Source organism: Petaurus breviceps, unplaced genomic scaffold (genome assembly GCF_028583685.1).
Source record: "Petaurus breviceps papuanus isolate PSGF00001 unplaced genomic scaffold, PetGlider_PUasm1.0 90825, whole genome shotgun sequence".
NCBI lineage: Eukaryota > Metazoa > Chordata > Mammalia > Diprotodontia > Petauridae > Petaurus > Petaurus breviceps.
The window spans coordinates 17,641,260-17,667,480 of NW_027187353.1; the positions used below are offsets into that span (position 1 = coordinate 17,641,260).

The 26,221-nt window shown below is 41.5% G+C and overlaps 1 protein-coding gene across 7 annotated transcripts in view; it reads right to left on the bottom strand.

Moving 5' to 3' along the window:
* NRG4 (neuregulin 4) overlaps positions 1-26,221 on the bottom strand; it is a 64,079-nt gene that overhangs the window by 25,289 nt on the left and 12,569 nt on the right. For all 7 annotated transcript variants that reach the window (XM_069071416.1, XM_069071414.1, XM_069071420.1 and 4 more), the window contains exon 4: positions 4,601-4,750. In XM_069071416.1, the coding sequence (XP_068927517.1) occupies positions 4,601-4,750 (150 nt within the window). The remainder of the gene's footprint in view (positions 1-4,600; positions 4,751-26,221) is intronic.

The window sequence follows — 26,221 nt, forward strand, 5'->3', positions numbered from 1 at the left end:
TAATGACAGCTAGACAACAGAAGAGGGCACCAGAAAGCCAAGGCCTAGAACATTAGAGTGGAGGAAAGTAATGGGGAAGGCGCCTGGGGCACTGGACCTCCCATCCTGTACTCCCCCACAGTGGAAGTCCCTCCCACTTGGTCCCCTCATTCTTAGTCTGTCACTCCTGCTGCAATGCATGCCCTCTTCCTGGTCATTTAGGGGTGCCCCACCACTCATCGTTGGAGGAATATCCAGACATCCAGAGAAATGCCCTTACACATCTGCTGTGTGACAAAACATTCCTCAGAATCTCATGTCTGCCTCTGTCTGCCTCAACATTTTTATTATTGGCCTTTAGTAAGAATCTCCAAATAAATTCTAGCCAATGGTCTCATTTCTCATCAGGCAAGAGACAGACAAATGGAATAACGCCATCCGAGAGGGGGGTGTTTTTGCTATTTTAAAAATCAGAGTGTACTCTTTTTTTTTTACCCGGATTCATTAGTTTCTTCAATATACATTTAATAAGCTCCTTTAATAAGTTAGATTGAATGAGCATGAGTTAATAAGTATATAGAGCTTTACTAAGTTTGATACACTGTACCTGGTCATGAGGAGCCATGGAGATAATCTATATCTTTTCTATTGGTGATCATTATCAGTTTCCATCAACAATCATTTCTAGACCCTGGATCTCCCTCTTGAGCTCCTGGCCCACATCACCAGCTGCCTGGTGGCCATCCTCACTTGGATGTTCCATTGGCAAACATGTCCCACAAGGGAAAATGAAGTCTCACTCTCTCTAAACTTGGGCTATTCCTGACTTTCCTATTAGGTTTGAAAGAACCGCCCTTGTTCTACTCACCCACGTTCACAACCTTGACATCTTCTCGGCTGCTCACATTTGCTCATCTATGCATTCCTTCAAGAATTACTAATCGAATGCCTAGGTCCTAGAGATACAAAAGCCAAACAGCCCTGCCCTCAGAGCGAGTCATGCAGAGCAGCAGAAAGCTGGGGACAGATCCTTGGAGCCCTTCATTTGGGACCTCCGGCTAAGTGGACAGCAACCCACTAATGACTACTTTGTGATATGGACATGCTACATTTCTCCATTCTGCTCACAATGATATCACGAAAGCCATAGATGTCAGCAAAGCATTTGAAAATGTATTCTGTGTATAGGGTATTTCTTTCTAGATACTATATTTTAGGAGGGACATAAGGAGCTTCCCAGAGGAGGCAACCAGGATGGTGAGAGGCCTGGGCACCATGCCATATGGGGATCAGCTTAAGGAACTGGGGAAAGCAGCTGGAAAACAGAAAACTTGTCAGGGGAGATGGTGATGGCAGTGCTTTCAAAGGGCTGCCATGTGGAAGAGGGGCTAAGGGGCAGAATTGAGCACATTGAGGAGAAAGGCAGATTTAGGCTTAAGGCAAAGAAAGATTTGGGGTGGCTAGGTGGCACAGGGGATAGAATACCTGGCCTAGAGTGAAGAAGACTCATCTTCCTGAGTTCAAATCTGTCCTCAAACACTTACTAGCTGTGTGACCCTGGGCAAGTCACTTAACCCTGCTTGCCTCATCTGTAAATGAGCTGGAGAAGAAAAGAACAAACTTCTCCTGTATCTTTACCAAGAAAACCCTGAAAAACAAGGTCACAAAGAGTTAGACATGACTGGAAAACAACAAAGAAAGATTATGAGCAGTCAGAGCTGTCTAAGGTAGAGTGAACTCCCGCTCACACAGAGTCTTCCAGCATAGCTCCGTTGTTGGGGAACATGGAGAGCAGCCTCTTTGTCACATATGGGTTTACCAGATGGCTCCTTGAGGTTCCTTCTAATGTTGGGATTCTTTGATTCTAGAGTCAAGGAGGCTGGGTCTGAAAATGGGAGAAATGGGACACAGCCTTCTAGCTTTGGAGAATAGTGCAAGTACAGGGTTTTAAACTTTATTTTCTCATGCGTCTCCTCCTCTTTATCCCTTCTTTCCATGCTTTCCCCCCTCCATATCTCATTTTTCTTCTCTCCTGACTACACCTTACATCTCCCAGTGGGTGGCTTAAAGCCTCTCAAGTAAGTCCTGGTCCAAACCACACAAGCCTCCTGGGTGTGAAGAATGGGGTGGGAAAGGTTCCACATGAAAGGAGACAGAGTAACCCCAAAGCACCAAGAATGTAAACATTCTAATCGCTGTTTGAGTGTGTAAATATTAGGTTACCTTAAAATCCCTTTGATAACAGTGAGGGTGTTTACTATTGAACACCTGTAAGGGGTGTTAACATTGTCTTCCCAGAGAGATTCATGAGGAATGTAGATCTTTGATGTTGTTAACACCCAAGACTTGGAATCAGAGAAACCTCAGAAATTGGATGGGGCCTCAGAAGTCATGGCAGACAGAAAGTCACCCAGCTTCTCCTTGAGTGTTTCCAGTGATGGGCACTCAGCATGCCGTAGCCTTGTCCCTCTGTCCATGGCAGCCCATTCCGTTTTGGTAATGTGTCAGGAAGTATCCTTTTTTAAGGTTAAGCTCTGGACCTTCAGGTACATTAACCTGTCTGGGGCTACACAGAACAGAGCTCCTGCCTTGAACATTTGCTTCCTGTGTGACTTCGGAAGTCATTTGACCTCTCTAGGCCTCAGTTTCCTCATCTGTAAGATGGAGTTGGATGGGGCCCCTTTCAGCACTAGATCTATAAATCTACGATCCTATCTATGGTCATGATTCTCAAAGTCTTTTCTCCTCTAGGCTAAATAGACCCAGATCCTTTAATAGAGTTTTGTCTTCTTTATGTTGGGTCCCGAACATGCTTATAGGTCCTTCCTAATGTGGAACCCATGAGTGAATACAATATGGCAGATGTGTATTGATCAGGGTCAAGGAAAATGACATTAGCATTTCCCTTCTTCTGATCATGAGACTTCTATCAATGAAGCTGCTGTTTATTATTAGCATATTAGCTTCTCAAGTTACCATGACACACAATCACAGTGAGCTTGTCATATAGCCATGTCTCAACTAATCCCATATGGACTGAATTCCACATCTCTCTATTTCTTTCCTTTAGTCAAAGAACAAAGAATAATGCTATATAAGTTACAATATCTCCTTTTCAAATATTTACAGTCAGGAGTAAATTGAACTCTTAAAACATAATACTGCATAAAGATATTTTCTGGGAAGTCCAGAAGATGAGATGAAATCATGACAAACACAACACACTGGCCTAAATATTTGATGAAGAAATTTCCGTAGCCATATGTTTTAAAAAGTGAGCAGCATTCTCCCATGGCCTAAGGCCACTGGCTCCTGCTAGTTAATTGTCTTGTCATTTTTCACAGGATGCAGGTATCCTTCCATGCTGTCTGTCTTCCTTAGAATATAAACTTTAAGCCGAAATTCTTTCTGGATTGAGTTCTTTCTTGGGTACTTAGCACAGGGCAAATGAGGGCATAACATACGTATTAGGCGACGGTGATTCGTTCATTCAGCACATTTTAGTGAAGACTCGAGGCTCTCCCCTGGCACGGCATTGCTTTAGATACCAAGGTAAGCATGGAATGGCCCCTGCCGTGAGGGAGATGCCATTGGAATGATGCTTATGCTGCTAAACACTCGCACACACATTTTCTCATTTGATTTTCACCCACAAATGAAGCGATGAAAAAGGCCATGCAGGTATTAGCCTCATCTTACAGATCAGGAAACTGAGGCTGAGAAGGGTGAGGTGAATTTCCTATGGGTCATGAAGCTAATAAGCAGTGAGCCCCAGGCTAAGTCCAAGTCCAAATCTCTTTCTATATTACTCATTTACTACATTAGATTGCTAATACTTGTGAGGTGTTTTTAAATCTACTTTTCAACATTCTAATATTTTATAGTAAGTAGGTGTACCATTTATGGATAGAGTGCTGGATCTAAAGACCTGAGTTCAAATGCTGACTCTGACACTTACAAGATGTGTGACCCTGGACAAGTCACTTAACCTCTGTCTCGGTTTCTTCACCTGTAAGATGGGGGTAATAACAATAATAACACCTGACTCCCAGGGTTGTTGTGAGAGTCAGATGAGATAATGTTTGTAAAGCCCTTTGCAAACTACAAAGTACTATAGGAATGCTAGTAATTATTATTTTTTTTAAAAACTAAGGAAGAACTATTAATTTCTGTGCATGGTTTTACTCTGTAAGTAACTTTTCTTTAATCTTTGAGTCTTCTCTTAAAATTATTCTGACCATGAATATTATCAGTTCGTGCTTAAATTCTGAAAGTACAACGTAACTTCACAGGGATGGGAAGCGTGATCTAGGGCTTGTGCGCACGCGCGCACACACACGCCCTGGAGAAGTGAATGTGCTCAGTCTGGGGATTTTTCCCTGGGGCTGAGCGTCCTGGTAGCTGAATGACAGGCGTGGGATTCCACGGCCACAGAAAGAACACTGGACGCCAGCATTTCCCGTGGCCTTCATGCTCTTTTAGGACTTTTAAAAAATAACCAGTGGAATGGACCGGGGGTCTGGGCGTGGCCAGCGCATCACACAGGAGGACAGACGGCTTTTGATGTCGGGGCGAACACGAGTTCACATTCTCACCCCCCGGGAGCAGAAGCGAGGTTTACCTGCAGAGGAAGTAGACGGCCCCGAGGGTCAGGACGCCTAGGAGCAGAGCCACAGTCAAGAAAGCCGCAAACAGCTCGCTCTCGCTCTGGGTCTTGGTACTGGGAAGGAAGACCTCTTCGCACCGCGCTCCTGTGTAATTCTCAATACATCTGGGAAATAAAGCGCGACAGACGCATTACATCTCCTGGTCCGGCAGCCGCCCCAGAGAGAAGGGGTACATTCTGAGAGTCAGTCCACAGAAGGTAGCCCTCCCTCCCACAGCCAGATTTCATATTCCCAGTATGATACCAGACGGCCAAGGCAATGATTTTTATTTCTTTAAGGCCAGCAAGAGGTGGGGTCGTGGAGAAAGATTTGGCCTCGGGGTTAAGACAACCGGGGTTCAAATTCTGTCTCTGACACATACTGACTTGGGGTCAGGGAAGTCCAGCCTGAAGGGACCTCAGAGGCCTTCCCGTAGGGCCCCAGGAAACTCTCTCAGACTAGAGGACCTGCCCTGCTATAGGGAATTTGCTTCATTGACAATTCCCTGTACTGAGACCACAAGTTTATAAAAAAAAAAAAAGAGGGGGGGGCAATTGAAAACCAAACCAAAGGGGCCGGTCACCCAAAGACTGAAGGGGGGGGCGGGACATGAAACGATCCTACTAAGGGAATGCCGGGTGAACAGGGCACTGGATTTGGATTCAGAGACCACAGTTCGAATCCTGCTCTCCTACATACTACCTGCATAAACTTGGGTAAACCACTTAGCCTCTCTGGGCCTCAGTTTACCCATCTGTAAACGAGGGGGTTGGACCTCTGAGATCCTGTGAGGAAATGCTCACATCAATGAAAAAGAGAGACCTTTGGAAGAATGGGATGTGAGGAACTGGTCTCTACTTCATAGACACACCTCCTGCATAGAACAAATCATAGCCCTACCTGCCATTAAACGGTTCCTTGAACAGTTAATAGATTAGAATTCTGTGCACAGTCAGTCCACAGGAGAGGGAATCGGCCTTTATTTCATTTATATAAGGATCTTCCCGGTGAGGAAGCTCTCTCCACTAAAGCAGGTTGACACTTGCTTTTCAGCTTAGAGTCTTAAAGGTACCCAGAGCCATGAGGGAGTAAGCACCTCGCCCAGGGTTACAAAGTCAGGATTTGAACCCAGATCTCCCCATCTTTGAAGCTGGCTCTCCAGTCACTACACCAAGTCCCTGCACATACTAGTAAATGTTTGTAGAATTAATGATCACCTCGAGTGCTAGCTCTGATTGCCACCAAGCACCCCATTTCAGCCTAAGACATTCACTGGATGGGACAAATGGAGGTCTTGGGACACAGGCAGGTCTATATGGGGTTTTACCCAGCTAGAGACATTTGTGACCAGAGAGAGTGTCCCCATGGCATGGGCTAGCATCTGAAAAGAGGGAACCCAGAGATGGGGGAGACTCAGCCATTGAACAAGTGATGCTTCTTGCCTTCAGGGAGACTCTGGTGGAAGCACTGATATCTAAGAGTTTGGGGAAACCCAGCAGACTTCCACAATACAGAAGGATGCATATACCCAATCTTCAGGGAAAGAGAAAACTAATGTTCAGACAAGGGAACTGGGAAAATAAAATAATCTCCAGCCACCTGCCACTTGCCTCAGTGTACCTGGCTTTGGGGAGTGGTACCAGGCACCCTGCATTCCTGCATTCAGTAGCTGAGAACCAGAAATCACTCCCATGGCATCTGAACTAAGAACTGACCCTGCAGGATTCTGTCCATCACCCTTGGGGATGTTGGAGCTTCACAAGGGTCTGTGAGCGCCCTGTGGCAGATGGGGATGTTACATTAACTTAACAGAAAAGCCGCCTGGTCTCAATTTCCTCATCCTCATCTGGATCACTCCTGAGGTCTTTGCAGCTCTCTGTCTCTAATCCTATTTCCACATGAAACACTTTCCAAAAGGGAAGAAAACCTTGGTAAAGCTTTTAAATGAGATTCATGAAAGGGAAGGAATAAATGGACGTGTTTAAGCAGTGGGTTGGAGCAAGCTAGACAATCTGGTGCAAATACAAACCCTTATCCCTAGATAAAGTCTATTGATATAAGAACCTGGGAGTCAGAACTAAGGTGACCTGAGGTTCTAACAGAGAGGAACAAGCATCTTGGCTGGTGCTGGCCCACTACACTTGTAACCAACAATCTTTTAACACAAGCAATGAGTACCAATTAACCTATTAAATGAATAAAAGCTAAAAGAGATTTTTAGATTTGGCAGAGATATAAAAATAACTCTACCTCAGGACTGACTGATTCCTTTTCCCCACCATGAGAGTCACTGTGGTCATGGAATGAGTCCTATTTTTTTCCTGAGAAAGTAAGCTAATTTCTAGAACACGTAGAATATGGGTGCAATATTAGCTAAATTCACATAACTATCACAGAGTCATCCCCACCAACTAGCAACCAATGGCTACTCACTGGACCAGCCTAGCTAAAGCAAAAAGGTACCTTGAGGGAGAGACAAGAGGCAGCAAATTCCAGACAAGTTAAGGCCACCACACTCAGTCAGACAACAATGGAGAAAGGCCAAGACCCTGAACCCAAGAACATTGGAAAGAGCAGTGTTCCCAAGTCTACTGCCCCTGCTTCCAGTCCAGGCCCCATCAGCCATCATTGAGGGAACAATTATCTATGGAGAAGGGACCCACCTTCCTCACTACCACCAACACCAACCGCCACCAATGGGTGGAGAATGTCAAGAGCCCTGGGAAGGCAGCAGTCCTGGTCCATCTGTTCTGCAGCAGCCATCGTCCCCAGAAGCAAACCCCACCCCCCACAAGGCAGGGTCTCTGCAGGTGAAGACCCAGAAAAGAAAGGTTTCACCCCCAAAGTCCTTGGTACTATCCAATGGTTCATCATCAGATAAGATCTTATCAGTGTAAATGACATAAAGAAAAGGTATGACGATTTGCTTTGCAGCTGCACCCTAAAGACCATGGGACCAGACGAAATCTTCTGTATACATTGTCTCCGTTGGAAGGCTGCTGAAGGCTATCCCCAGGACAGTGCTTTGCACATAGTAACGCTTAATAAATGCTTTTTTCCATTCATTCATTCATATCTGGAAATTCTAAAATAAAAGTATTTGCTGCAACTTACTGAGAGATGCTTAAGTTTAGGTCAGTTAAACAAGAATTTATGAATGAGAAAGTTGTTAAAAAAAAGAATAAAAACTTAAGTGGGTCAAATACCCCAAGTGGGAAAGATAAAAATTTAAAATTCCACCAGTCAACATGGAGACAGTTACAGAATGAATACTGGGCAGAGAATCCCAGAGCTGCAAGGGACCTCAAAGGTGACTTATTATCATCACCAAACAAATAAGAAGGAGATGAGCTCTCAGCTTAATCAAAGAGAAAACTCTAAGTTTATCTCTAAAAAACAAAAATGGATAAGAGACTTCTCACAATTATTGGAGAGACAGCAGTCTTGGATAATGCAGAAATGTTATAATTTATTTATACTTTTAAGGGCTTTAAAAGAAATATATTAACCACTGAAACAAAATCCTATTACAAATTTAAAAGTTTAGAGTTCTGAAATGAAGATTCAAATGAAAGACTGATTTTCAAAACTGAAAAGGCAATTAGGAGACCACAATTATCAGCACTGAGGAAATCTATTTCTTCAAAGAGAAGATTTGTTGTTGTCCTTAATAATGAGAAAGTTCTTTTAAAAAACTTAAGTGGGTCAAACACCCCATCAGGGAAAGAGACTTATAACATATACAAGGAAACATAACATTGAATTCTTGGAACTGAGCATGTCTAGGAAAGATTTGAAGGAACTGCAGAAACATGACCTCATGCAAAAAAAAAAAAAAAAAGATCAACCCAAACCCTACCTAGCTGACGCAATTGTTGGTAAGTAATGTTCAACAAAGATGAAAAAAATGAGAAGAAATCAAGGGAATGGAAGACAAATAAACCATGTAAGTCAGAGCGAGAACTGATCAAACATTCAAAGGCACATAAAGAGAACCAATGAGGAATAGGGTGTTCCCTGATCTCAGATGGCGCAAAAGCAAATAGAAATGTTACGCCTGCTCTTTGTCCAAAAGAAGGAATCCAACTAAAGAAAGCTAAAGTCAGCAAAAATCATGATAGGAAAAAAGTAGCTCCTGTTGCTTTAGTCAATTGCACCAAGACCCAAAGAAAAGAAACTACAGATTTCAAAATATTCAATATTTGCTGGCCCAGAGATATGATTAATAATCAACAGGAAACATGTGATTTACCTAGATTTTAGCAAAATGTTCATTAAGGTATCTCAAAATATTCTTGTTGAAGAGATGGAGACATACGGATTAAACAAAAATGCAGTTAGATTCAGAATTAGATGGCCAGACTAAAAGAGAAGCTTGAAATGGTTCCATGTCAATGGTGCAGACCTCAGATGTGCTATTAAAGTAATAGGTAAATATGGCTGATTGAGGATATTAACCATGCGTTCAGTTTTTCCAAGCCCAGCTCATATACCATGACTTCAGCTGCAGCAGAAATACCAAACTGAAGATAGCTCACAGTTCATTGACTACATTTTGGAAATCAGGGATTTAAGTGCTCATGAAGCTTGATAGTGCTAGGCAGGGTCAGGCACTGGAAGACATGGCATCATACACATATCTAACCATACAAAGCCTTTATATAACCTTTGTATTACATAATCCTTGGCTTGCCCTTCAGCAGAGAGAGGCATCTGTAGCGTGCATGCCATGGTAAGGCAGAAGGGGTATTGGCTCTTGACATGACAATTATGTGTCCCCTGAGCTTTCTCCAAGCTCAACATGCCCAGTTCCTTCAACCCATGTTTGTATGATGTGGACTCAAATTCCTTCACAATCCCAGCTATCCTTCTCTGGACACTCCTCAGTTTACAGGACCATAAGATCATGGACCTAGAGCTAGAAAGTAACTTAGAAGGCCATCAACTCCAACCCTCTTGTCTTATAGATGAGGAAACTGAGGCATGTAAAAGTTAAATGACTTGCCTAGAGTCACACAGACAATAAGTGAACTGAGGTCTTTCTGATTCCCAAGTCCAGCATTCTATCTGCCAAACTATTCTGTCTCTCAATGTCAAGCTTATCAATATCCCTCTTGAACTTTAGAACCCAGCACTGAACACAGTGCTTCAGATGAGGACTGAAAAGGACTCCCCCCTACCTAATTCCTGGAAGCTGTGCCTCTCTTAATGTAGCCCAAAAGGAACTCTTCTGGCTGCCCCATTACCCTGCTGACTTATGTAGCACATGTGGTCTACCCAGACCCCTAGATCATCTTCAGAATTACTGCCTCCCCATACTTCCCCGTCTTGTACTTGGGAAGTTGACATTTTTGAACATAAGTTCAGACTTTATTTTGATCTCTACTGATATTCATCTTACTAGATGCTCCAGTGTGTCCTTCTGAATCCCAAACATTGCCTAGTTTGTTCTCTATTCCTCTCAGCTTTGTGTCACATGCCAATGTGGTGAGCATTCAACCCATGGTTTTGTCCAAGTTCTTAATAAAAGTGTCCAACAGCCCAGGGCCAAGTCTGTGGTACTCCAGTGGAGACCTTCTGAACCACTGACAGGGAACCATTTTAAGCTTCTCTTTTAGCCTGGCCATCTAACTAACTCTGAATCTACTTCAGGTTTGTTTAAGACGCATGCCTCCATCTCCTCTACAAGAATATGTTGACACACTGTAACAAAAGTTTTGCTAAAATCTAGGTAAATCATATTCATAGCACTTTTCCTCATCTATGAGTTTAGTACTCCAGTGCAAAAAAAAAAAAAAAAAAAAAGGAAACGCGTTTGTGTGGCATGACGTGTTCTTGATGAAGCCATGCTGGCTCTTTCTGTATGTTTGCCAACCATCTTAATGATCTGTTCGAGAGTTTCCTCAAGGATTAACATCAAGCTCATTTGTCTGTAGTCTACAGACCCTATGCTCTTCCCTTTTTTGAAAACTGGGAAATCTGGGGTGTTTTTTTTTTCCTAATCTTGTGGCACCTCTCTTGTTTCTTCTGATCTTTCAGAAACCACTGAGAATATCTTTTTTTTTTAAGTCACAGCTGCCAATTCTTTCAGAACCCAAGAGTGTAGTTCATTTGGGTCAAGTGACTTGAAATCATCCAGGGCAGCTGGGTACTCTTTTCCCACCTCCTTACCCAGGCAGCAACACTCTCTGTCATCATTTCCCTCCCCAGAGAAAAGAGAAGCACCATAAAAATGAAGGAGCAAAACCTCCCCTCTCTCGTCTCAGCCATCCCAAACAAAAGTCCTGTTCCTTCTCAGATTTTCCTTTTCTCCTAATACAGCTAAAGCAAATCTCTGTGTTGTCCTCAGCTTCCCTTACCATTGTGAAGCTATTTTTATAGGACCACACCACGCTCGTATTCATTATCTATTCCATCTTCTGTTCCTCTTTTTCTCATCTATGTTGACTGGTGAATTTTGTGCATCTACACTAATACAGACAAATCTCATTTTTCCTCCTCGTTTTAATTACTTCCCTTTGGATTTTTACTCTTAAACATCTCCCATTCCTGCTAGGCTGACTTCCCTTCTATTATTGTCATCCATGAAATTCTACCTCTCTTTCCTGTGAACATCTTTCTTTCTCAAAATCTAGAGTGCACATCCGTCTATGCCCAGATTTCTTCTCCTTCATCAAAAACTCTAGAAGGAAGTAGTCATTTCCCCAACCCTTGAGGTCCCATAGTTTCCACACCAGAAACCAATTTCCCCTTGTTAGTGAAAACCAGATACAAAATAGAATTTATCTTTTTCGGTTCCTCCACCTTTTGAGGGACAAAATTGTTGCTAAAGCAATCCAAAAAGTTATGAGAGAGAGTCCCAGCAGATGATTGGAACTTAACCATGCCTCTGTGCTAGGCTTATGATCTGTTCCCAAAATTCATCATTTATTTCCTCTCTCTGTCCAAGTGGTCTGTTGTATACACCAATGGCGAAAACCACTTCTGCTTCTCCCTCTGTTGACCTTTACCTGAAAATTTACCTTCACTCAAATATTTCCCTCCCCTGGTTCCTGGGTTTCCTCACATGAATCGAGTTTCTTTATAATACAATGCTATTCCTCCCCTTCCTCCCTATTCCTCTTGCTTTTCCAATTTCTTTTGAATAAGGTATACTTATCTAGAACCACAATAAAGCCATGGGCTTCATCCCACCAAGTCTCAGTGATACATACTTTTGAAGTCACATTTGCTCCTTTAAGACTTTTAGTTCTTGCTTGTTGCCTAAACTTCAGATATTTGTATAAAGACATTTGAAGCCATGGGTCTTATTCTTGGCTTTTTTTCCCCAAATCACCTTCTTATCTGCCTTTTCACTTCCCAGATTAATTTTTCTCTTTTACATTCATGAAGAAAACACAACCTGTGCTCCTTCGGTCTTTAGTTTCTTGCCCAAGACTTCGTGATTATTGACAATACTTTTTAGATTCCTTCTAATGGTCTCATTTGTCCCTCCTGTGAATCAACAGGCGTGGGGAATTGTTATCTATTTTGGTAAATCTTGGGAGTCTTATGGGAGAGTTCTGTCTTCAATACTGGAAGAAGACCAAGGATAGTTATTATTATTATGATTATCAGATCAATAAACACCAGCCTCAGCATCCCCAGAGAAAGGAACTACCAACTGCTATTACCCTTCTTCCTTTCCTCCCCATCCCCCCATATAGTGTACATGGCTCTACTCTTATCATTCTTTGGAGGACAAGAAGTTTTTTTCTGCCTCAGACCACCAAGCTCCCTCCTCCTCTGGAAAGTCCCCAAATCTGTCTTTGTATACCTGCTCATTTCCTTCACTTCCTCCTTTGTGGGACTTTTTTTTTTTTTGGTCTAATGCCTCTTCATGAGGGGCATCATGTGGCCCTGGGTTCTTGAAGGCTTTATTAATGGAATGTGGCTCCATTAAGCATGATCAGGAAATGAACTGTCATCCAAATACAAACCTAGCTAACTTCAGAGAGATTCATCAGAAGTTCAGCTTTGAGCTGATCATAGCAACTTGGGAAACCCTCTAGTAAAGCATGTTTTACTGGAGGGAGTATTTACACCAATACAAATCACAGAATTTTGAAGTGTTCCTAAATTAGCACCATTAAATCCCAAAAATTATTAGTTAGGTATTACCCATACAGCTAATGAGCAGAAATCCAGGTTTGCTTTACTCAAGACTGAGTACTTCCTCCAAATGTTGACTTTAGCTGGAGTTTGGACTTTTAACATGTACACAGACACATTACAGAGTCTACAACAAGATGGGATAGCCATGACATTCATTAATTAGGATACTACCAGTAGTTCTATTGTGGAGAATAATCATTTGTTAGCAAAATGAGATCTTATTCCTTGATTTTAAGTTTTTATATGAAACTGGGAATGTGTAAGCTACTCCTTTTACCTAGTGCTTTAAAATGTAAATGTATCAGTAGAAATTTGAAGACATAAAAATATGACAAACTAAATTTTGAAAAAAATTAATTTGGAAAAATTTAAATGTGAAAAAATTAATATCAATAAAAATTAATCAAAATATATTGCCAATAAATAATATCGGAGAGCTGTAGAAAGGTTGCAAACCATTTATTAAAGTTTGCAAGAAAAGTGTAAATAGGGCCTTTATTGACTGAAAATCCTTCTCATTAGAGGATTTAAAGAGAAAGATAAAGGCCACTGCTTATATTAGCAGGGTAATAGCTAAGACAAAATTGTATGTAGGTTATTTTGATTTCCATGAATTAAGCCATGTACTTTTGCAGCTTTCTTGTCTATGATTTTCCCCATTCATATAGGTCTTCCCTTCACTCAAACTGGACACATTCAGTACTGCCCTTTGGAGATGCCTCAGCTTACTCTGTTCCCCCTATCTGCTATTTTCTTTCCCTCCATCTTTATAACTCTACTTGTAGAAATCCCATGTGTCATCCAAAACCCAACTCAAATGCCTTCTCCTCTGCCAAGCTCCTCCTGACCCTCCAGCTGGGAGTATCCTCTGCCGCCCTCCCTGATGGTACTTAGTTTGTGAACTCTCAATGGTAAAGGGCTTTGAGAATTGACTGGCATCTTGGACTCTAGTTCAGAGAAACTAGCACCCTGAGAGCGATTTAGGACCACCATGATCTCTGAGCCAGAAAACAGAATTAAGTAACCTTTGGAGTTCATAAGGGGATGCACCATGTGTGAGACCAACTGAGAGGAAGGAATGGGGACTTTAAGAACTAAATAACCTTGGCAGCACTTGGGGACAGGCTCTATAGAAGCTCCAGTTTGTAAATATTATGCCAGGAAAGCTTGACACTGTTTAATTACCTATAGGTTTTAATTTCTAAAATGAGTCTCAACCAGCTCTCTATTTATCTAACTGAATCCTCTTCTAATCCAAACCTATCTTCTCCATAAGAAAAGGATGAGATGCTTTAACAACAGTAGCCTTGCTAAAACCTAGCCATGATACATTCACAGCACTCCCCTTGTCTACTATTTTAGCAGTCCTGTCAAAGAAAGGAATGGGGTTCTTTGGCATCACCTGCTTTTGCTGAAGCCTGGCTGTAATCAATGCTTCCATCTCCTTCACCAACCATTTTTTGAATGATCTGGTCTAGAATTTCCCAAATCAGAGTCAAAGCTCCCTGGCATATAGGTTACAGATTGTGTTCTCTTCCTTGTAAAAAACCAGGACAAAATGTTACCAAAGAGATGTAGAGTCGGTGAACCATGAATGACTATTCTTAGGATCCAGTTGTATAACCAGTTACAAAGTTACCTCGTAGTACTACTCCTGAGCCTACTTCAGCTTTCCATGTTTTCCAGAATAGCATGGAAATCTCTGCCGAGGGCTTTCCCCCCCCCCTTAAAATCTAGGTTAACTATGTACACAATGTTACCCAGACCTGTCCCCCTGATAGGGTGGTAGTTGAGAAGGAGTTAGCAGCCTTGTCAAAAAGGGAAATGAGGTTAGTCTTGCTTGGTCTTGATAAAGACTGCCAGTGCTGGCTGGCTCTGTGTGGTCACTGATTTCTTTTCTAGCTATTCACTGACCTTTAATAATCATTAAAAAATTTGCCTGGTAGAATCGGCGTCAAGTTCACTGGACCGTAGTTTGCAGACTCCATTTTCTTCCCTTTTAAGAAATCAGGACAATTTTGGCCCTTTTCCAGTCCTGCAGCCTTTCCCCCATTGTCCACAGTTTTTCAAAGACCCCTGAAAGGTTCTCAGCAATCACGTCTGCCTTATTTCAGTATCCTGGGACACAGCACATCTGGGTCTGGTCAATCTGCTTTCATTAAAGGGAAACTCCACACTGGGTGGGATCAGAGGCTGCTAGGTGGTGCCATAGTATACAGAGTGCTGGGCTTGGAGTCAGGAAGATCTGAGTTCAAATTTGACCTCGGACACTACCAGTTCAATGGGCAAGTCACTTAACCTGTGTCTCCCTCAGTTTCCGCAGGTGTAAAATGGGGATAATAATAGCACCTACCTTTATGTATGGCTAAAACTCTCTTTTTATTCTTCTAAACATTTATCACCAGCGTTGGCTCAAAATGAGACTTAATATCCCTGACATTCTCTTTTTCACAAGGCCATGCCAAATGTTTACATTTGTCCTCTGTTCCATTAAGAATCTAAATTGGTTGATAAGTACCCTGTGCATTCACATTTATTTCTTTGCACAATCCTTCCATTTTCCTCCTCACTGAATTCTTTTTTTCTCTATGTCTAGAGATGGCTAGGTGGCCCAGTGGATTGAGCGCTGAGGTTTTGAAGCCTGTCTCAAACATAGATTAGTTGTGTGACCCCGCATGACCTCTGTTGGCCTCACTTTCTTCATCTAGACAAAGGAGGCAGGAACAGCGCCTACTTCCCCATGGATTTATGAAGATTAAATGAGATACTACAGGGAAGGTGCTTTGCTAATTGAAAGCCGTACAAATGCTAGCTACTGTTGTTATGATTATTATTTCTCCAGAATTTCATTCTTGACAATTTTCCTTCCCTTCCTCAGCTTCCCTGTAGAATGTTTCTTTGTAAGACTCTTGCTAACCTTTTTCTGAACCCTTCGAAATCTGCTTTCTAAAAATCTAGGCTACATGTCCAGCTCATACATTTAGTAAAAAAAAAAACCTCCTATCTTCCTTCATTAAGCAAATTATGTTATATCCTAAGCATTTGTAAAAATATGTAACATAAAACTTGAAACGGGGTTTCATCCATTTTTCAATCCTATTTTTTTAAATTAGGGACTCTATTTTTCTTGGCTCCACAAAAGAGAATGGAGAAGAGTGGGTCTTTTTAAAAAAAATTTACATGAAGATGGCTTTCTCCCCAACATGTGGGAGAACTTTCTAACAATTAGAGCTATCACAGAGCGGAATTCACTGTCTTTGCAGATAGTGAGTTGCTCTCACTGTAGGTATTTGAGGAGAAGTTTGTTGGTTGGTCAGTCACTTTTCTGGGACACCATCAAGGTGATTAATACTTCATGGAAAAGTTGGTCCAGAGGACAGTTCTCATGTCTCTCCCATGATACACTATATACTCTATGACACACACCACATACAGTGACTTGGCAAAGAAATTATAGAATCTACTGTAATTTGCAAAGAGCCAAAGTAGTCTTTTTTTTACATAAATGGCCAAGACATGAATTGAGATCGCTCTTCTGAATTTGACAAGAATGAAAGGCTAGGGATAGGTAGTTATGTTGCTGCCAGGTGGGGGTGGGGGGAGGCCCTTGTTGCTTCAACTTTTCTTTTTAGTTGTAATTTCAATTCCCAGATTTTTGATAAGTATAAAATAATATTTTCTGAATCATTCAAATATAAGTGCGTTCCCTTCCTGTTCTTTAGTAAAACCCAAATGGCTGACCAAGACTGCTCATCAATGAATAGCTGTCTAAGCTCGTCAAGTCACCAGATAGATACCATTTGGAGAGAATGATGATATGGACAGCATTCAGGCTGGCCTCTTACCTTCCCAGGCTTCACGTCTCAACAACCTTCTAATGCAGGGAAAACCTCATGCCCCTGCTTGGAATAAGACAAAGAGAAGCCAGCATCAGTTCACTTCCTGACAAAAGAAGTATAAGCATCAGAGCTGGGCAAGTCACAGTTCTCACTCTGCACAGCTTTCCTGTAGTGGAAACAAGCATTCGGTGTGAGATGGTGGAGAGTTCTGCCCTCCCCTTTCAAAGATTCACGAGGAGCAGTGAAGGACGGTGGTGGGTCACTATCTAAATGGGCAGCCAGTCCCCAGATGCAAAAGCTGATGCTGATGAAACCTCTTGGTTGGAATGCAAAGGAAGGAAATGGATTCTCTGAAGTGTGGTCCTTTCTGATCATGCCCCAGGTTTACTCCTAGAGTTCTGAGACACACCAGTGAAGCCCATAAGACCGAGACTTAGTGGGTGGATGAGCAGAATGAAGGTGGCCATTGTTTGGTCTTCATTGTTCTCTAAAATACCATGCTACTATTACAACACAGTAGGGAAAGAGAATGTTGATGTGGGCAAAATAGAACCATATTTGCTCGTTCTAATTAAGCATGACCTAAACAGAGAGGATATGTGATATCACACCTCACAGCTAAATGGAGGGTTAGCTCAAGAGGTGTGTCATTGTGACTCTATCACAGCCTTCAAGACTGAAACACTTTTTGTGACAAAGGAAAAGTAAAGACCTACCTGAGTTCTGCTGTTTTCATGCTGTGAATCACTACAGGTAATGCCAAAAACCAAACCCCACACGATGGAGTCCAAAGTGCCAAGTACACAGGGCGATATTCTTCACCCTACTTGACCTCAAGCCAAAAATCTGAACTTTGTATTTTCCCTTCAATATCTGGTCTCAATTTAAAGTCACAAATCTACAACCTAACTGGAAAAGAAATGGGGAGGGGTCAAGATGACTGCTTGTCCCTCTCATCCGACTGCTCCAAGAAAGACAATGCTCTGATTCTCAGAAAGGAAGGAAAACATCCTACGAGGGAACCTTGGCAGATACTTCTTTTGGAAGCAAATTCAAAAAGATCTATATTCCGGGCTTCCCAGACTATATGCCAAGTTCAGTTACAGAACAAAATTTAACTGCAGTGAAACAAGACCAACATTCAAGCTCTGGATCAAGCTGTTGAGTCTAAAATGAATTCTTTCCCATTGACTTCACCTAGTTTTAATCATTCTAAAACCTAGAATTAACTTCAAAAGATGATACATCTTCTTTAATTATAACAGCATGATTTAGCTCAAAGCAGGTTAGTACAATCATTTTGGGGGAAATGATGTCAAATAATTGGAAGGATCTATGTTGTAACCAGTAGGGGTACTCCCTTGACTGGTATAGTTCACAACTAATGATATCTTCTCATTCAGGATTATTAGTATCTCTGTTTTTCCATAAATCTTCCATAGACAATCTACTACATTCACTCTTGAAATTCCTCTGATTCTTTTAGTATTTTATGGGTACCTGTGCAAAACTCAGGCTAGCTGTTAATGTTACTCCACAAACATCTGGTGTCCAGATTATAACACACAGCCTAGGAGCACATCCATTCATCCCTCCATGTACAGGCAGTCCAGGTGGGCAATGATCACAGCCCAATAAAATTAGGGCTTGAAGGGGTCTTAGAGGCCATCAATCCAATCCCTTCATTGTACAGACGGGGAAACTGAAACTAGAATTACCCAAGTTCCCACAGGCAGTGTCCAAGGTGGAATTTGCAACAAGGTCTTGATATCAAGCCTAAGGCTCTGTGCTCTCATGATACCACACTGTCTTTTGATTCAATTAACCAAATCCAGAATTGAACAAGAGGAAGAAGATGAGATGAGAGCACCCACCTGCTTTACACTTGGGAAATGGCATCATGCTTTGGATGCTTCTACAGAAGAACCCTAGCATGACATTTTAACACCAACATTCTCCTGATGATGCTCTCCCTACCTCTGAAGTTGCAGGCCAGGAGAGTGATGGCCACCAGAAGGCTACTGTACTTAATGTCATTGCGACTTGTGGTTCACCCACAAACTGGAGTCCTTTGGTTTGAAACAGGCCATCTCTGATGAGTTCCTAGATTATTTATATGTCACATGAGTCTGAATTTGGATGGACAATCTACCAACACATTGTGACAAACCTGGAGGTGGATAGCAACAATAGAGAACTCTGAGTCCGTTGTCTATTGCCACCCAAGGAAGATAAGCATGGAAGCCAGTGCCTTCTTCTGTGGGTCCGGTATGCCTGGAGTCATGGGGATACTTGCAGAAGAAATGAGCATGATCTGGTAACTAAGCCACCTGAACCTGGAGCAGAGAATTGAAATGCCTCCTTCAGAGTGTACTGTCAGTGAATTTGAGTTCTGGAGCTTCAGGCTACTTCTCCCTCACCTGTCTGTCCTTCGGTGACCAGCAGCAGGGATAAGTGCATGCTACAAGGCTATGAAAGTGAACAGAGGTCAAGAAACGAATGTAACTTTTGAGGACTCCAGCTTTGTTCCTGAGAGGACATCTCTCCCTGTTAAGAAAAAAATGACTAAGGCACAAGAAAGCAATGTAAACATGGAAAAACTACCCATGAAAGAATTCCATGATAAATTGGATGCTTGGGCCAAGAGAGTTCTGGAGGGCTGGTCATGCCTTTTTACTGGCTGAAAAGGACGACAGACATCTGTAGGGAGTCTAAGACTTGTGCCCAATGAGCTCAAAGAAAGTGCTACCGGGGCAGCCAGGTAGCACAGCAAGTAAGAGCACTGGCCCCAGTGTCGGGATGACCTGGGATTGAATCCAGGCTCAGACACTTAGCACCCACCCAGAAACCACTGGCCATGTAACCTTGAGCAAGTTACTTAACCCCAATTGCTTAAAAAAAAAGAAAGTGCTACCGACTCATTGCTTATCTGAAGAGATTAGGCACCAACAGGCCTTTGTCCCTGAAGAGAGATAAGAACCTGACCAAGTTCCTGGTGGTAACAGACTATTCCATCCAGTATACACAGGTCCAACCAAGCAGGAGCCAGAGTTTCCATTGTTTCTAAGGTCATGGAAAAAAAGTATTTCTCTGAATGGCTTCTCTGTTCTGCTACTCAAGGAGGTGAGAGTGTTGGTAGGAATTAGTAAGTCTAGAACCATACCTTTCCATCTTTGAGGGCAGCTAGAGTCAGAGAATTTTAACCACCAGTTACCCAGAATCTTGGGGCCCCTGAGGAGTGAACAGGAAGCTCAGTAGTCAGCACGTGGGTCTCTACTGCATGTAGTCTCACATGACAAATTTATCTTCTCTTTCTGGTCAGATGTCTCTAATGACATTACACCATTTTTGTGCAACTCTTGGTTGGTCAGGTATTTCAGCCTACCTATCCTACTACATGCCTCTTTTCTTTGGGTGACCCTCCACTTCAGTTCTCTGGAGACTACAGTATTCTGTGACTTGAGGCCATGAAATATCACTGGAAGAATGCTGTTTAGAGGTGGCCAGGTGGCGCAGTGAGTAAGAGCACCGGCCCCAGAGTCGGGATGACCTGGGATCGAATCCAGACTCAGATACTTAGCACCACACCCAGAAATAACTGGCCGTGTAACCTTGAGCAAGTTACTTAACCCCTATTGCTTTAAAAAAAAAAAAGAATACTGTTTAAAAAGATGGGCCCTTGTTTTGGGGAGAAGCTTTGGGGATCATTAAAAGAACTATGAAATTTCAAACACAAGCCAGCTTGCTTTTTTTCTCTCCTGTTCAATTCTGTATTCAGCTAGTTTCATATGTAGAGTATCAATATATAGGTAGAGAGAGATAGAGATAGATGGATAGAGGTAGATAGATGGAGAGACACCAATATAGACAGAGATAGATGCATAGAGATATAGATAGAAAAATAGATGAATGATGAATGAGAGAGAGAAAAAACAAAGTGGAAAGGAAGTCTTTAAGTACCATATATCAATTTTTACTATAAAGAGGAATTAATAAAACAAGTGTGTGTTTATGTAAGAGAGAGAGAGAGAGAGAGAGAGAGAGAGAGAGAGAGAGAGAGAGAGGAAGAGAGTCTGATAGAGCAACTCTATGAGTTGTCTATCCAGGGGTATTCTGGAGCCAGCTCAAATTGCCTCCCCAAAGCCAACCATTAAATTTTCAGCATGAACAATAATGAAATAATGAGTACCAGGATGTGCTGGAGCCAGCTCTGAGAACCAATCATTAAATGCTCAGCTTGAGCATTCTATACCTTGGAAATGAGCAAATGCTACAAATCAGGGTTTGATTTATTGTTCTGTGGATTGTTTAGACTTAAAGTAATGGGAAACGTTAATAATGCAGATTAACCTTAAAGGTGTGCCAGGTGTGCGTTTTTTTTCTCCAGAGAGTTGATTTTTAAGCATTTTCCAGCACAACTCCTGGCTAGAATCCATCAGGGTGGCAAAGGGCTCTGAATGGAATGATGGAAGAGTGAGAAAGACAGGCTTAGGCCACCTCACAATTTGGCTTAGGATTGACCCGCATCATTCCTGTACCCTAACCGGGACAGTCCTGCTACAACACCAGCCAAATCACAGGAAAATCCTGGTTTTCTGCTCAACAGCTTTACTTGTACCTTTAAGCCATTTTCTAATGGCTTAATGTTCTTTAAATATACATCTGGGTTAACGTGTAATTAAGCATTATGGAATTTTTTCAAATAACATTACTGTATTTAATCAGGGCCAGTTTTTTGCCTGAATTTTAAAAAAAGCTAGCTGCTAATCAGATATTGAAACAGTATATTGGCAAATGAAATTTAGGGAAAATCCCATTGGGTCTTTACAGCTAGACTAAGTGTTATGAAACACATCTCTGTGATTACATAAAATCTGAGATCCCTCATATAAAATTGGGGGGAAAGTGATTGTTTTCTTGTAATCAGGCCATTTTTCAGAACATTTTTTTAAGTCCAGCTCCACACGTGTCTCTGCCAGGCTCTTTTTTGTCCCCTCTTATTAGACTATCTGTCCTCTAAATTTGGGCGGAAAGCCGTCAGTAGACATGTGTGCTTCTCTCTCCTTCCAGTGACTGTTTAAACCCATTTCTTTGTGAAGTTAGTAGAGGTTTCTGCTAGTAGGCAGAGAGTAATGGTCATAACTCATTCCACTATTGACCAGTTGTTGATTAAATCTTGGAAGCAGGGCCTTATTATATTTTATAGATGCCTTGATTTACACTAAGCAGATGTGGCAATTTGTGAATAAGTCCTTGTATGTGTAAAAGAGAGAAGAAAGTTTGAGAGATGGCATATAATTGAGGAAACTCCAACCTGGCCTATTTGGAAAAGGGAAATGTATAAAAGAACAGACACCAACATAGACTATTTACCAAGGAAGTTTAATAGATACATGTCAATTGAAGAGATCAAAAAAGCTCAGAAACCACCTCAACCAGCAAATGCTTGATTTCTTAGCCAAACAGAGTGAAATGGCAGTCAAGAGAGACCCTGGTTTAGGACAGGGATTGGCCCCTTCCAATTTTTCAAATCTTCTTCCACCTTATTCTCCAGAAGAATCCAAATAAATGATGAGTTATCTATCAGAGGTGAGCTCTTTGAGATGTTTTTTTTTTTCCTTTCAGATGGCAGGATAACTGAATCAAACTCTGGAGCCTCGTAAATGAGTTCTATGGTGACTCTCAGGAGTTAACTTAACAACTATGCACACAAGGGAAGTCAAGTGGATGAAAAATATCAGTGTTGGATAAACACTGAAGTGTGTCCTTAACTGTTTAACTGGCTCTCCAAAAAATGTATGGACACCACGGTTTCCCCTTAAATTTGCATGAACATTTCTTCATTACATTTTTAAGTCTAGAAAATCTAGAGTACAATAACTCAAGCCTAGATTTGTAGAATTTGCTGTTTTCCAAGGTGTAAATGCTCACGCTGAAAACTTATCAGTTCTTTGATAAGTCTTCCTGACTCCAGGCCCAGAATTCTGTCCACTATTAGCTGCCCTGTTATTTAATATCTGTGTGGTTCTGGGCAAGGCCCTGAGCTTTGGTTTCCTCAGTTTGTTCGCTCAGAAGAGCTTAGTCTCTAAGATGTTCATCAACTCTACATCTATGATTCCATAAACCCAAAATTACAAATATGGCTCATTCCTCCAAAATCACTCAGATTTGAGTATTTCAGAAAATGGCATTATTAATTTTTAAAAGATCATAAGAGAAAATCATTTTCTGGGTTTTTTTTTTCATTCATTCAATATTTTTCTTAAGCATGTGCAGAGAGAACCTGGTGCTAGGACTTGGGAGAAATGCAAAGGTTAGCTAAGAAAAATATCCTGGAAAAGCTATTGAGAGTCCAACAAGGGAGCAAGACCCAAACACAGATAACTACAGCCAATGACCTGGTCATCTTACTCTCAAAATTCTGGAAAGAAAAAAAGAAACACAGTTATATATAAAAGACTGGTCTAATGAATAGGACATTAATAGAGGCCACTCATTTGCCAGAAAGCTGGCCACGAGATGAATTCTTTGGTCATGACATCCATAAAACAGAGACAAATTTGAGGAGTCCCTTGTCTCTCAGCACTCAATAATGATCATGGATTCAGGTTGGAAGGCTGCCTGCTTACACCCCCTGGTCTATGACAGATGGTAAAGTAGTCACACACTTTATGAATAACCTTCCAACCAATCAGAAGAGACTTTGTTTCTCTCCCACCTGCACTCAGGATTCTCCTTGACTTTCTCTACAATATCCCAGAAGCCTTCACCCTGGATGCTCACTCTAACCCTGAACTTCACTCACTCAGAGTATCCTCTGCCTTCGGGGCATCTCCCTCTGACTGACTCCTCCTCAATCTTCCCTTGTAAGAAGGACAGCCAAGCCAGTCACGTCCTCATTCCTCTCCTAGATATTCCCTAAAATGCCATATATGACACCACCACACCCTGCTATAATAATTAGCTCATTTTAAGACTGGGGGCAAGAAATGTTCCCTAAGGTTTCCTTCTCTTCAGCTTTAGGGAATTTCATTTTAGACGAAAAGTTCTGAGTTCATTCACAATCCCTCTGAGCCTCCAGTAAGGAAAACCTGTCGAGTTCTAAATAATTTACCTCTGTCTCAAGTGAACCCCTGGCCTCTTGGTGGTTGGAGCAAAATTCAATTTAGTGGAAACATTGGGTAACAAAGCAGTGGATAATATTATAGAATCTGCAAATGTCCAGGCAATGAGAGGGAATGTTGGAAAAACAGGGACCCTTAGCTTGGATTCTCTTGTCCATGAGGCCCACAGAACCAAGGACTCTCCCTAATATCCCCTTTCTCTGTCACAACTCAGTCTTCTCTTTGTTCCAACCTCTTGGATCCTGATACTCAAAATTTCTTCTTTCCTGATTCTGAGACAGTTTCTCCCTTTTACACAGAATTTGTAGGGTATGAGCCAGGCTCTTACATAATGACTTTGATCCAATAGCATAACCAGTCTCTGTTCCAACTCAGTTTTGATTGTTTACAAAAATAAATCGTTTAGTTAAATATATATAATATACATACATACATACGTGTATTTGTGTGTGTGTGTATGAATGATCACTGACAGTGGCTCAGTCATCACACTTGGTCCCCTAAGATGCCGTTCATCCGGGGGCCTGGTGACTTGAACTCACTTGGGGCATCTGAGTAATTCCCCACTAGCTTCCTATCTATCAAGGGCATGAGTCGCCCATTAGCCATTTTTGTTCTTTCCTTCCTCATCCAGAGAAAAGAGAAGCAAAAGAATAGGTAAGTGATTCTGTCTTATCATTCTGTTCCCCTACGATAACAGTCTCATCCCTTTTCTGACCTTCTTCCTCTTTCCCCCATGAAGCTCAAAGCCCTTCTGGTTGTCCTTGGCATTTATTGCCAGCCTCAGCTTAGAATGAGCTAGAGTCTCCTGACACTCTTCTTGAAAGACCCTGACACGGTTCTGTGGTCTCCTGTTACCTGCCCTTGCTTCTATACCTTCTGGATCTCTGGGTTCAGCCACACTCATCTCTGTGAACGACTCTCACTTTTAGAATTGTCTCTTCAAAATTTCATCTTCCGATAATAATATTAATAGCTAAGATTTGTAGAGCACTTTAAATTTTGCAAAGTGCTTTACAAATACGATTTCACTTTATTCTCATAACAATCCTGGGAAATACGGGGAATTGCCTGGGAAATGCCCATCATCATGCCCATTTAACAGTTGAACAAACTGAGACAGACAACGGTTAAGTGACTTGACCATGGTCATACAGCTAGTAAGTATCTGAGGCCAGAAAGGAATTCATGTCTTCCTGACCCAAGGTCCAGAGCTTATTCTCCCCTGGTTTGATTTCCCCCTATAGAATTGCAGTATATGGGACCATACCCGTTCTTTGGGTATAGACATCTGAGGCCAAGGGTTTTATTGCTAGTTTGTTTTTGTCTAGTTTGACTTTCTGGCCATCCTTACTGCTATTCTTTACCCTTCATTACAATTACTTTCTAGGAGACAACTTGGTGTGACATACGCAATTTTCTTATTATTGCTTCTTTTTTTCCATTTAATTAGATTAACAAAACTCCATACAAATTCATTCTTACCAGCCCCTTTTCTATGTACTTCATTTCTGTTCAGTAGCCTCCCAGTAATTATCAAGTGAAGGTGGGGCCATCTTGTCTTCCTTTAAGAAAGCTAGGTGCCCTGCATTTCTTTGAAAGAGCCTGTGAAAATTCCTATATTCCACTATTTTTAGTCTATGATTTTCCTAAATAATTTTCTACTTATCATGAGTATAATAAGGCTATAGGACATTAACTGGAGGTGCATGAAATGACTTATCCAAAAGTAAAATTTAGTGAATCAATTTTAACACTTCTTGAAGAGTCACTGATATTGATTATTGAGAACCCTATGTGATCCACCCAACCACGTAAGAGCATGGTTCCATCTCCCGTGGCAAATTTCAAAGCATCTAAGAGTGGGGCAGGAGGACAAAACCTATTGGTCAGCAAAGAAGGAATTGAATATATCTATATACACACATAAAAATATATGTATGTGTGCATATACATGTATTTATAGTTTAATGTATATCTTACTATTTAATGCTTAGTACAGACATTTTTCCTACAGTACTTTTAAGCATATCACATTGTTGTATAAAATTCTCCTTTAGAATAATTCTTCTCAAAGGATAATTGTTAACTGGATTCGCCTATTAGTTTAAACATTTTTTCTAAGACTCCAGGAATGTGTGGGGAGTATTTATCTACATCATATCTGGCAGTTTTAGACAATTTGGCAGAACACGCTGAAATTATTCTTAATGAAGGTCAAAAATTCTGATTCAGTTATGCAGTGGGAATAAACATTAACTTTGTATAGAAACACATACCACTTGAAAGGCAAGATGGAACCGAGATTTATACCACTGAAAGTGAATATTTTTGTGATTCTAGGATTCTAAGTATACTCTGTAAGAATGCAGTGATATAACAAACTTCCCTCTAACGACTGAGGGTACCATCATCTTTCCAGTGACCCAGGTTTACAACCTTGGTGCTGTCCTTGACTCCTCACTCATACTCATTCTAC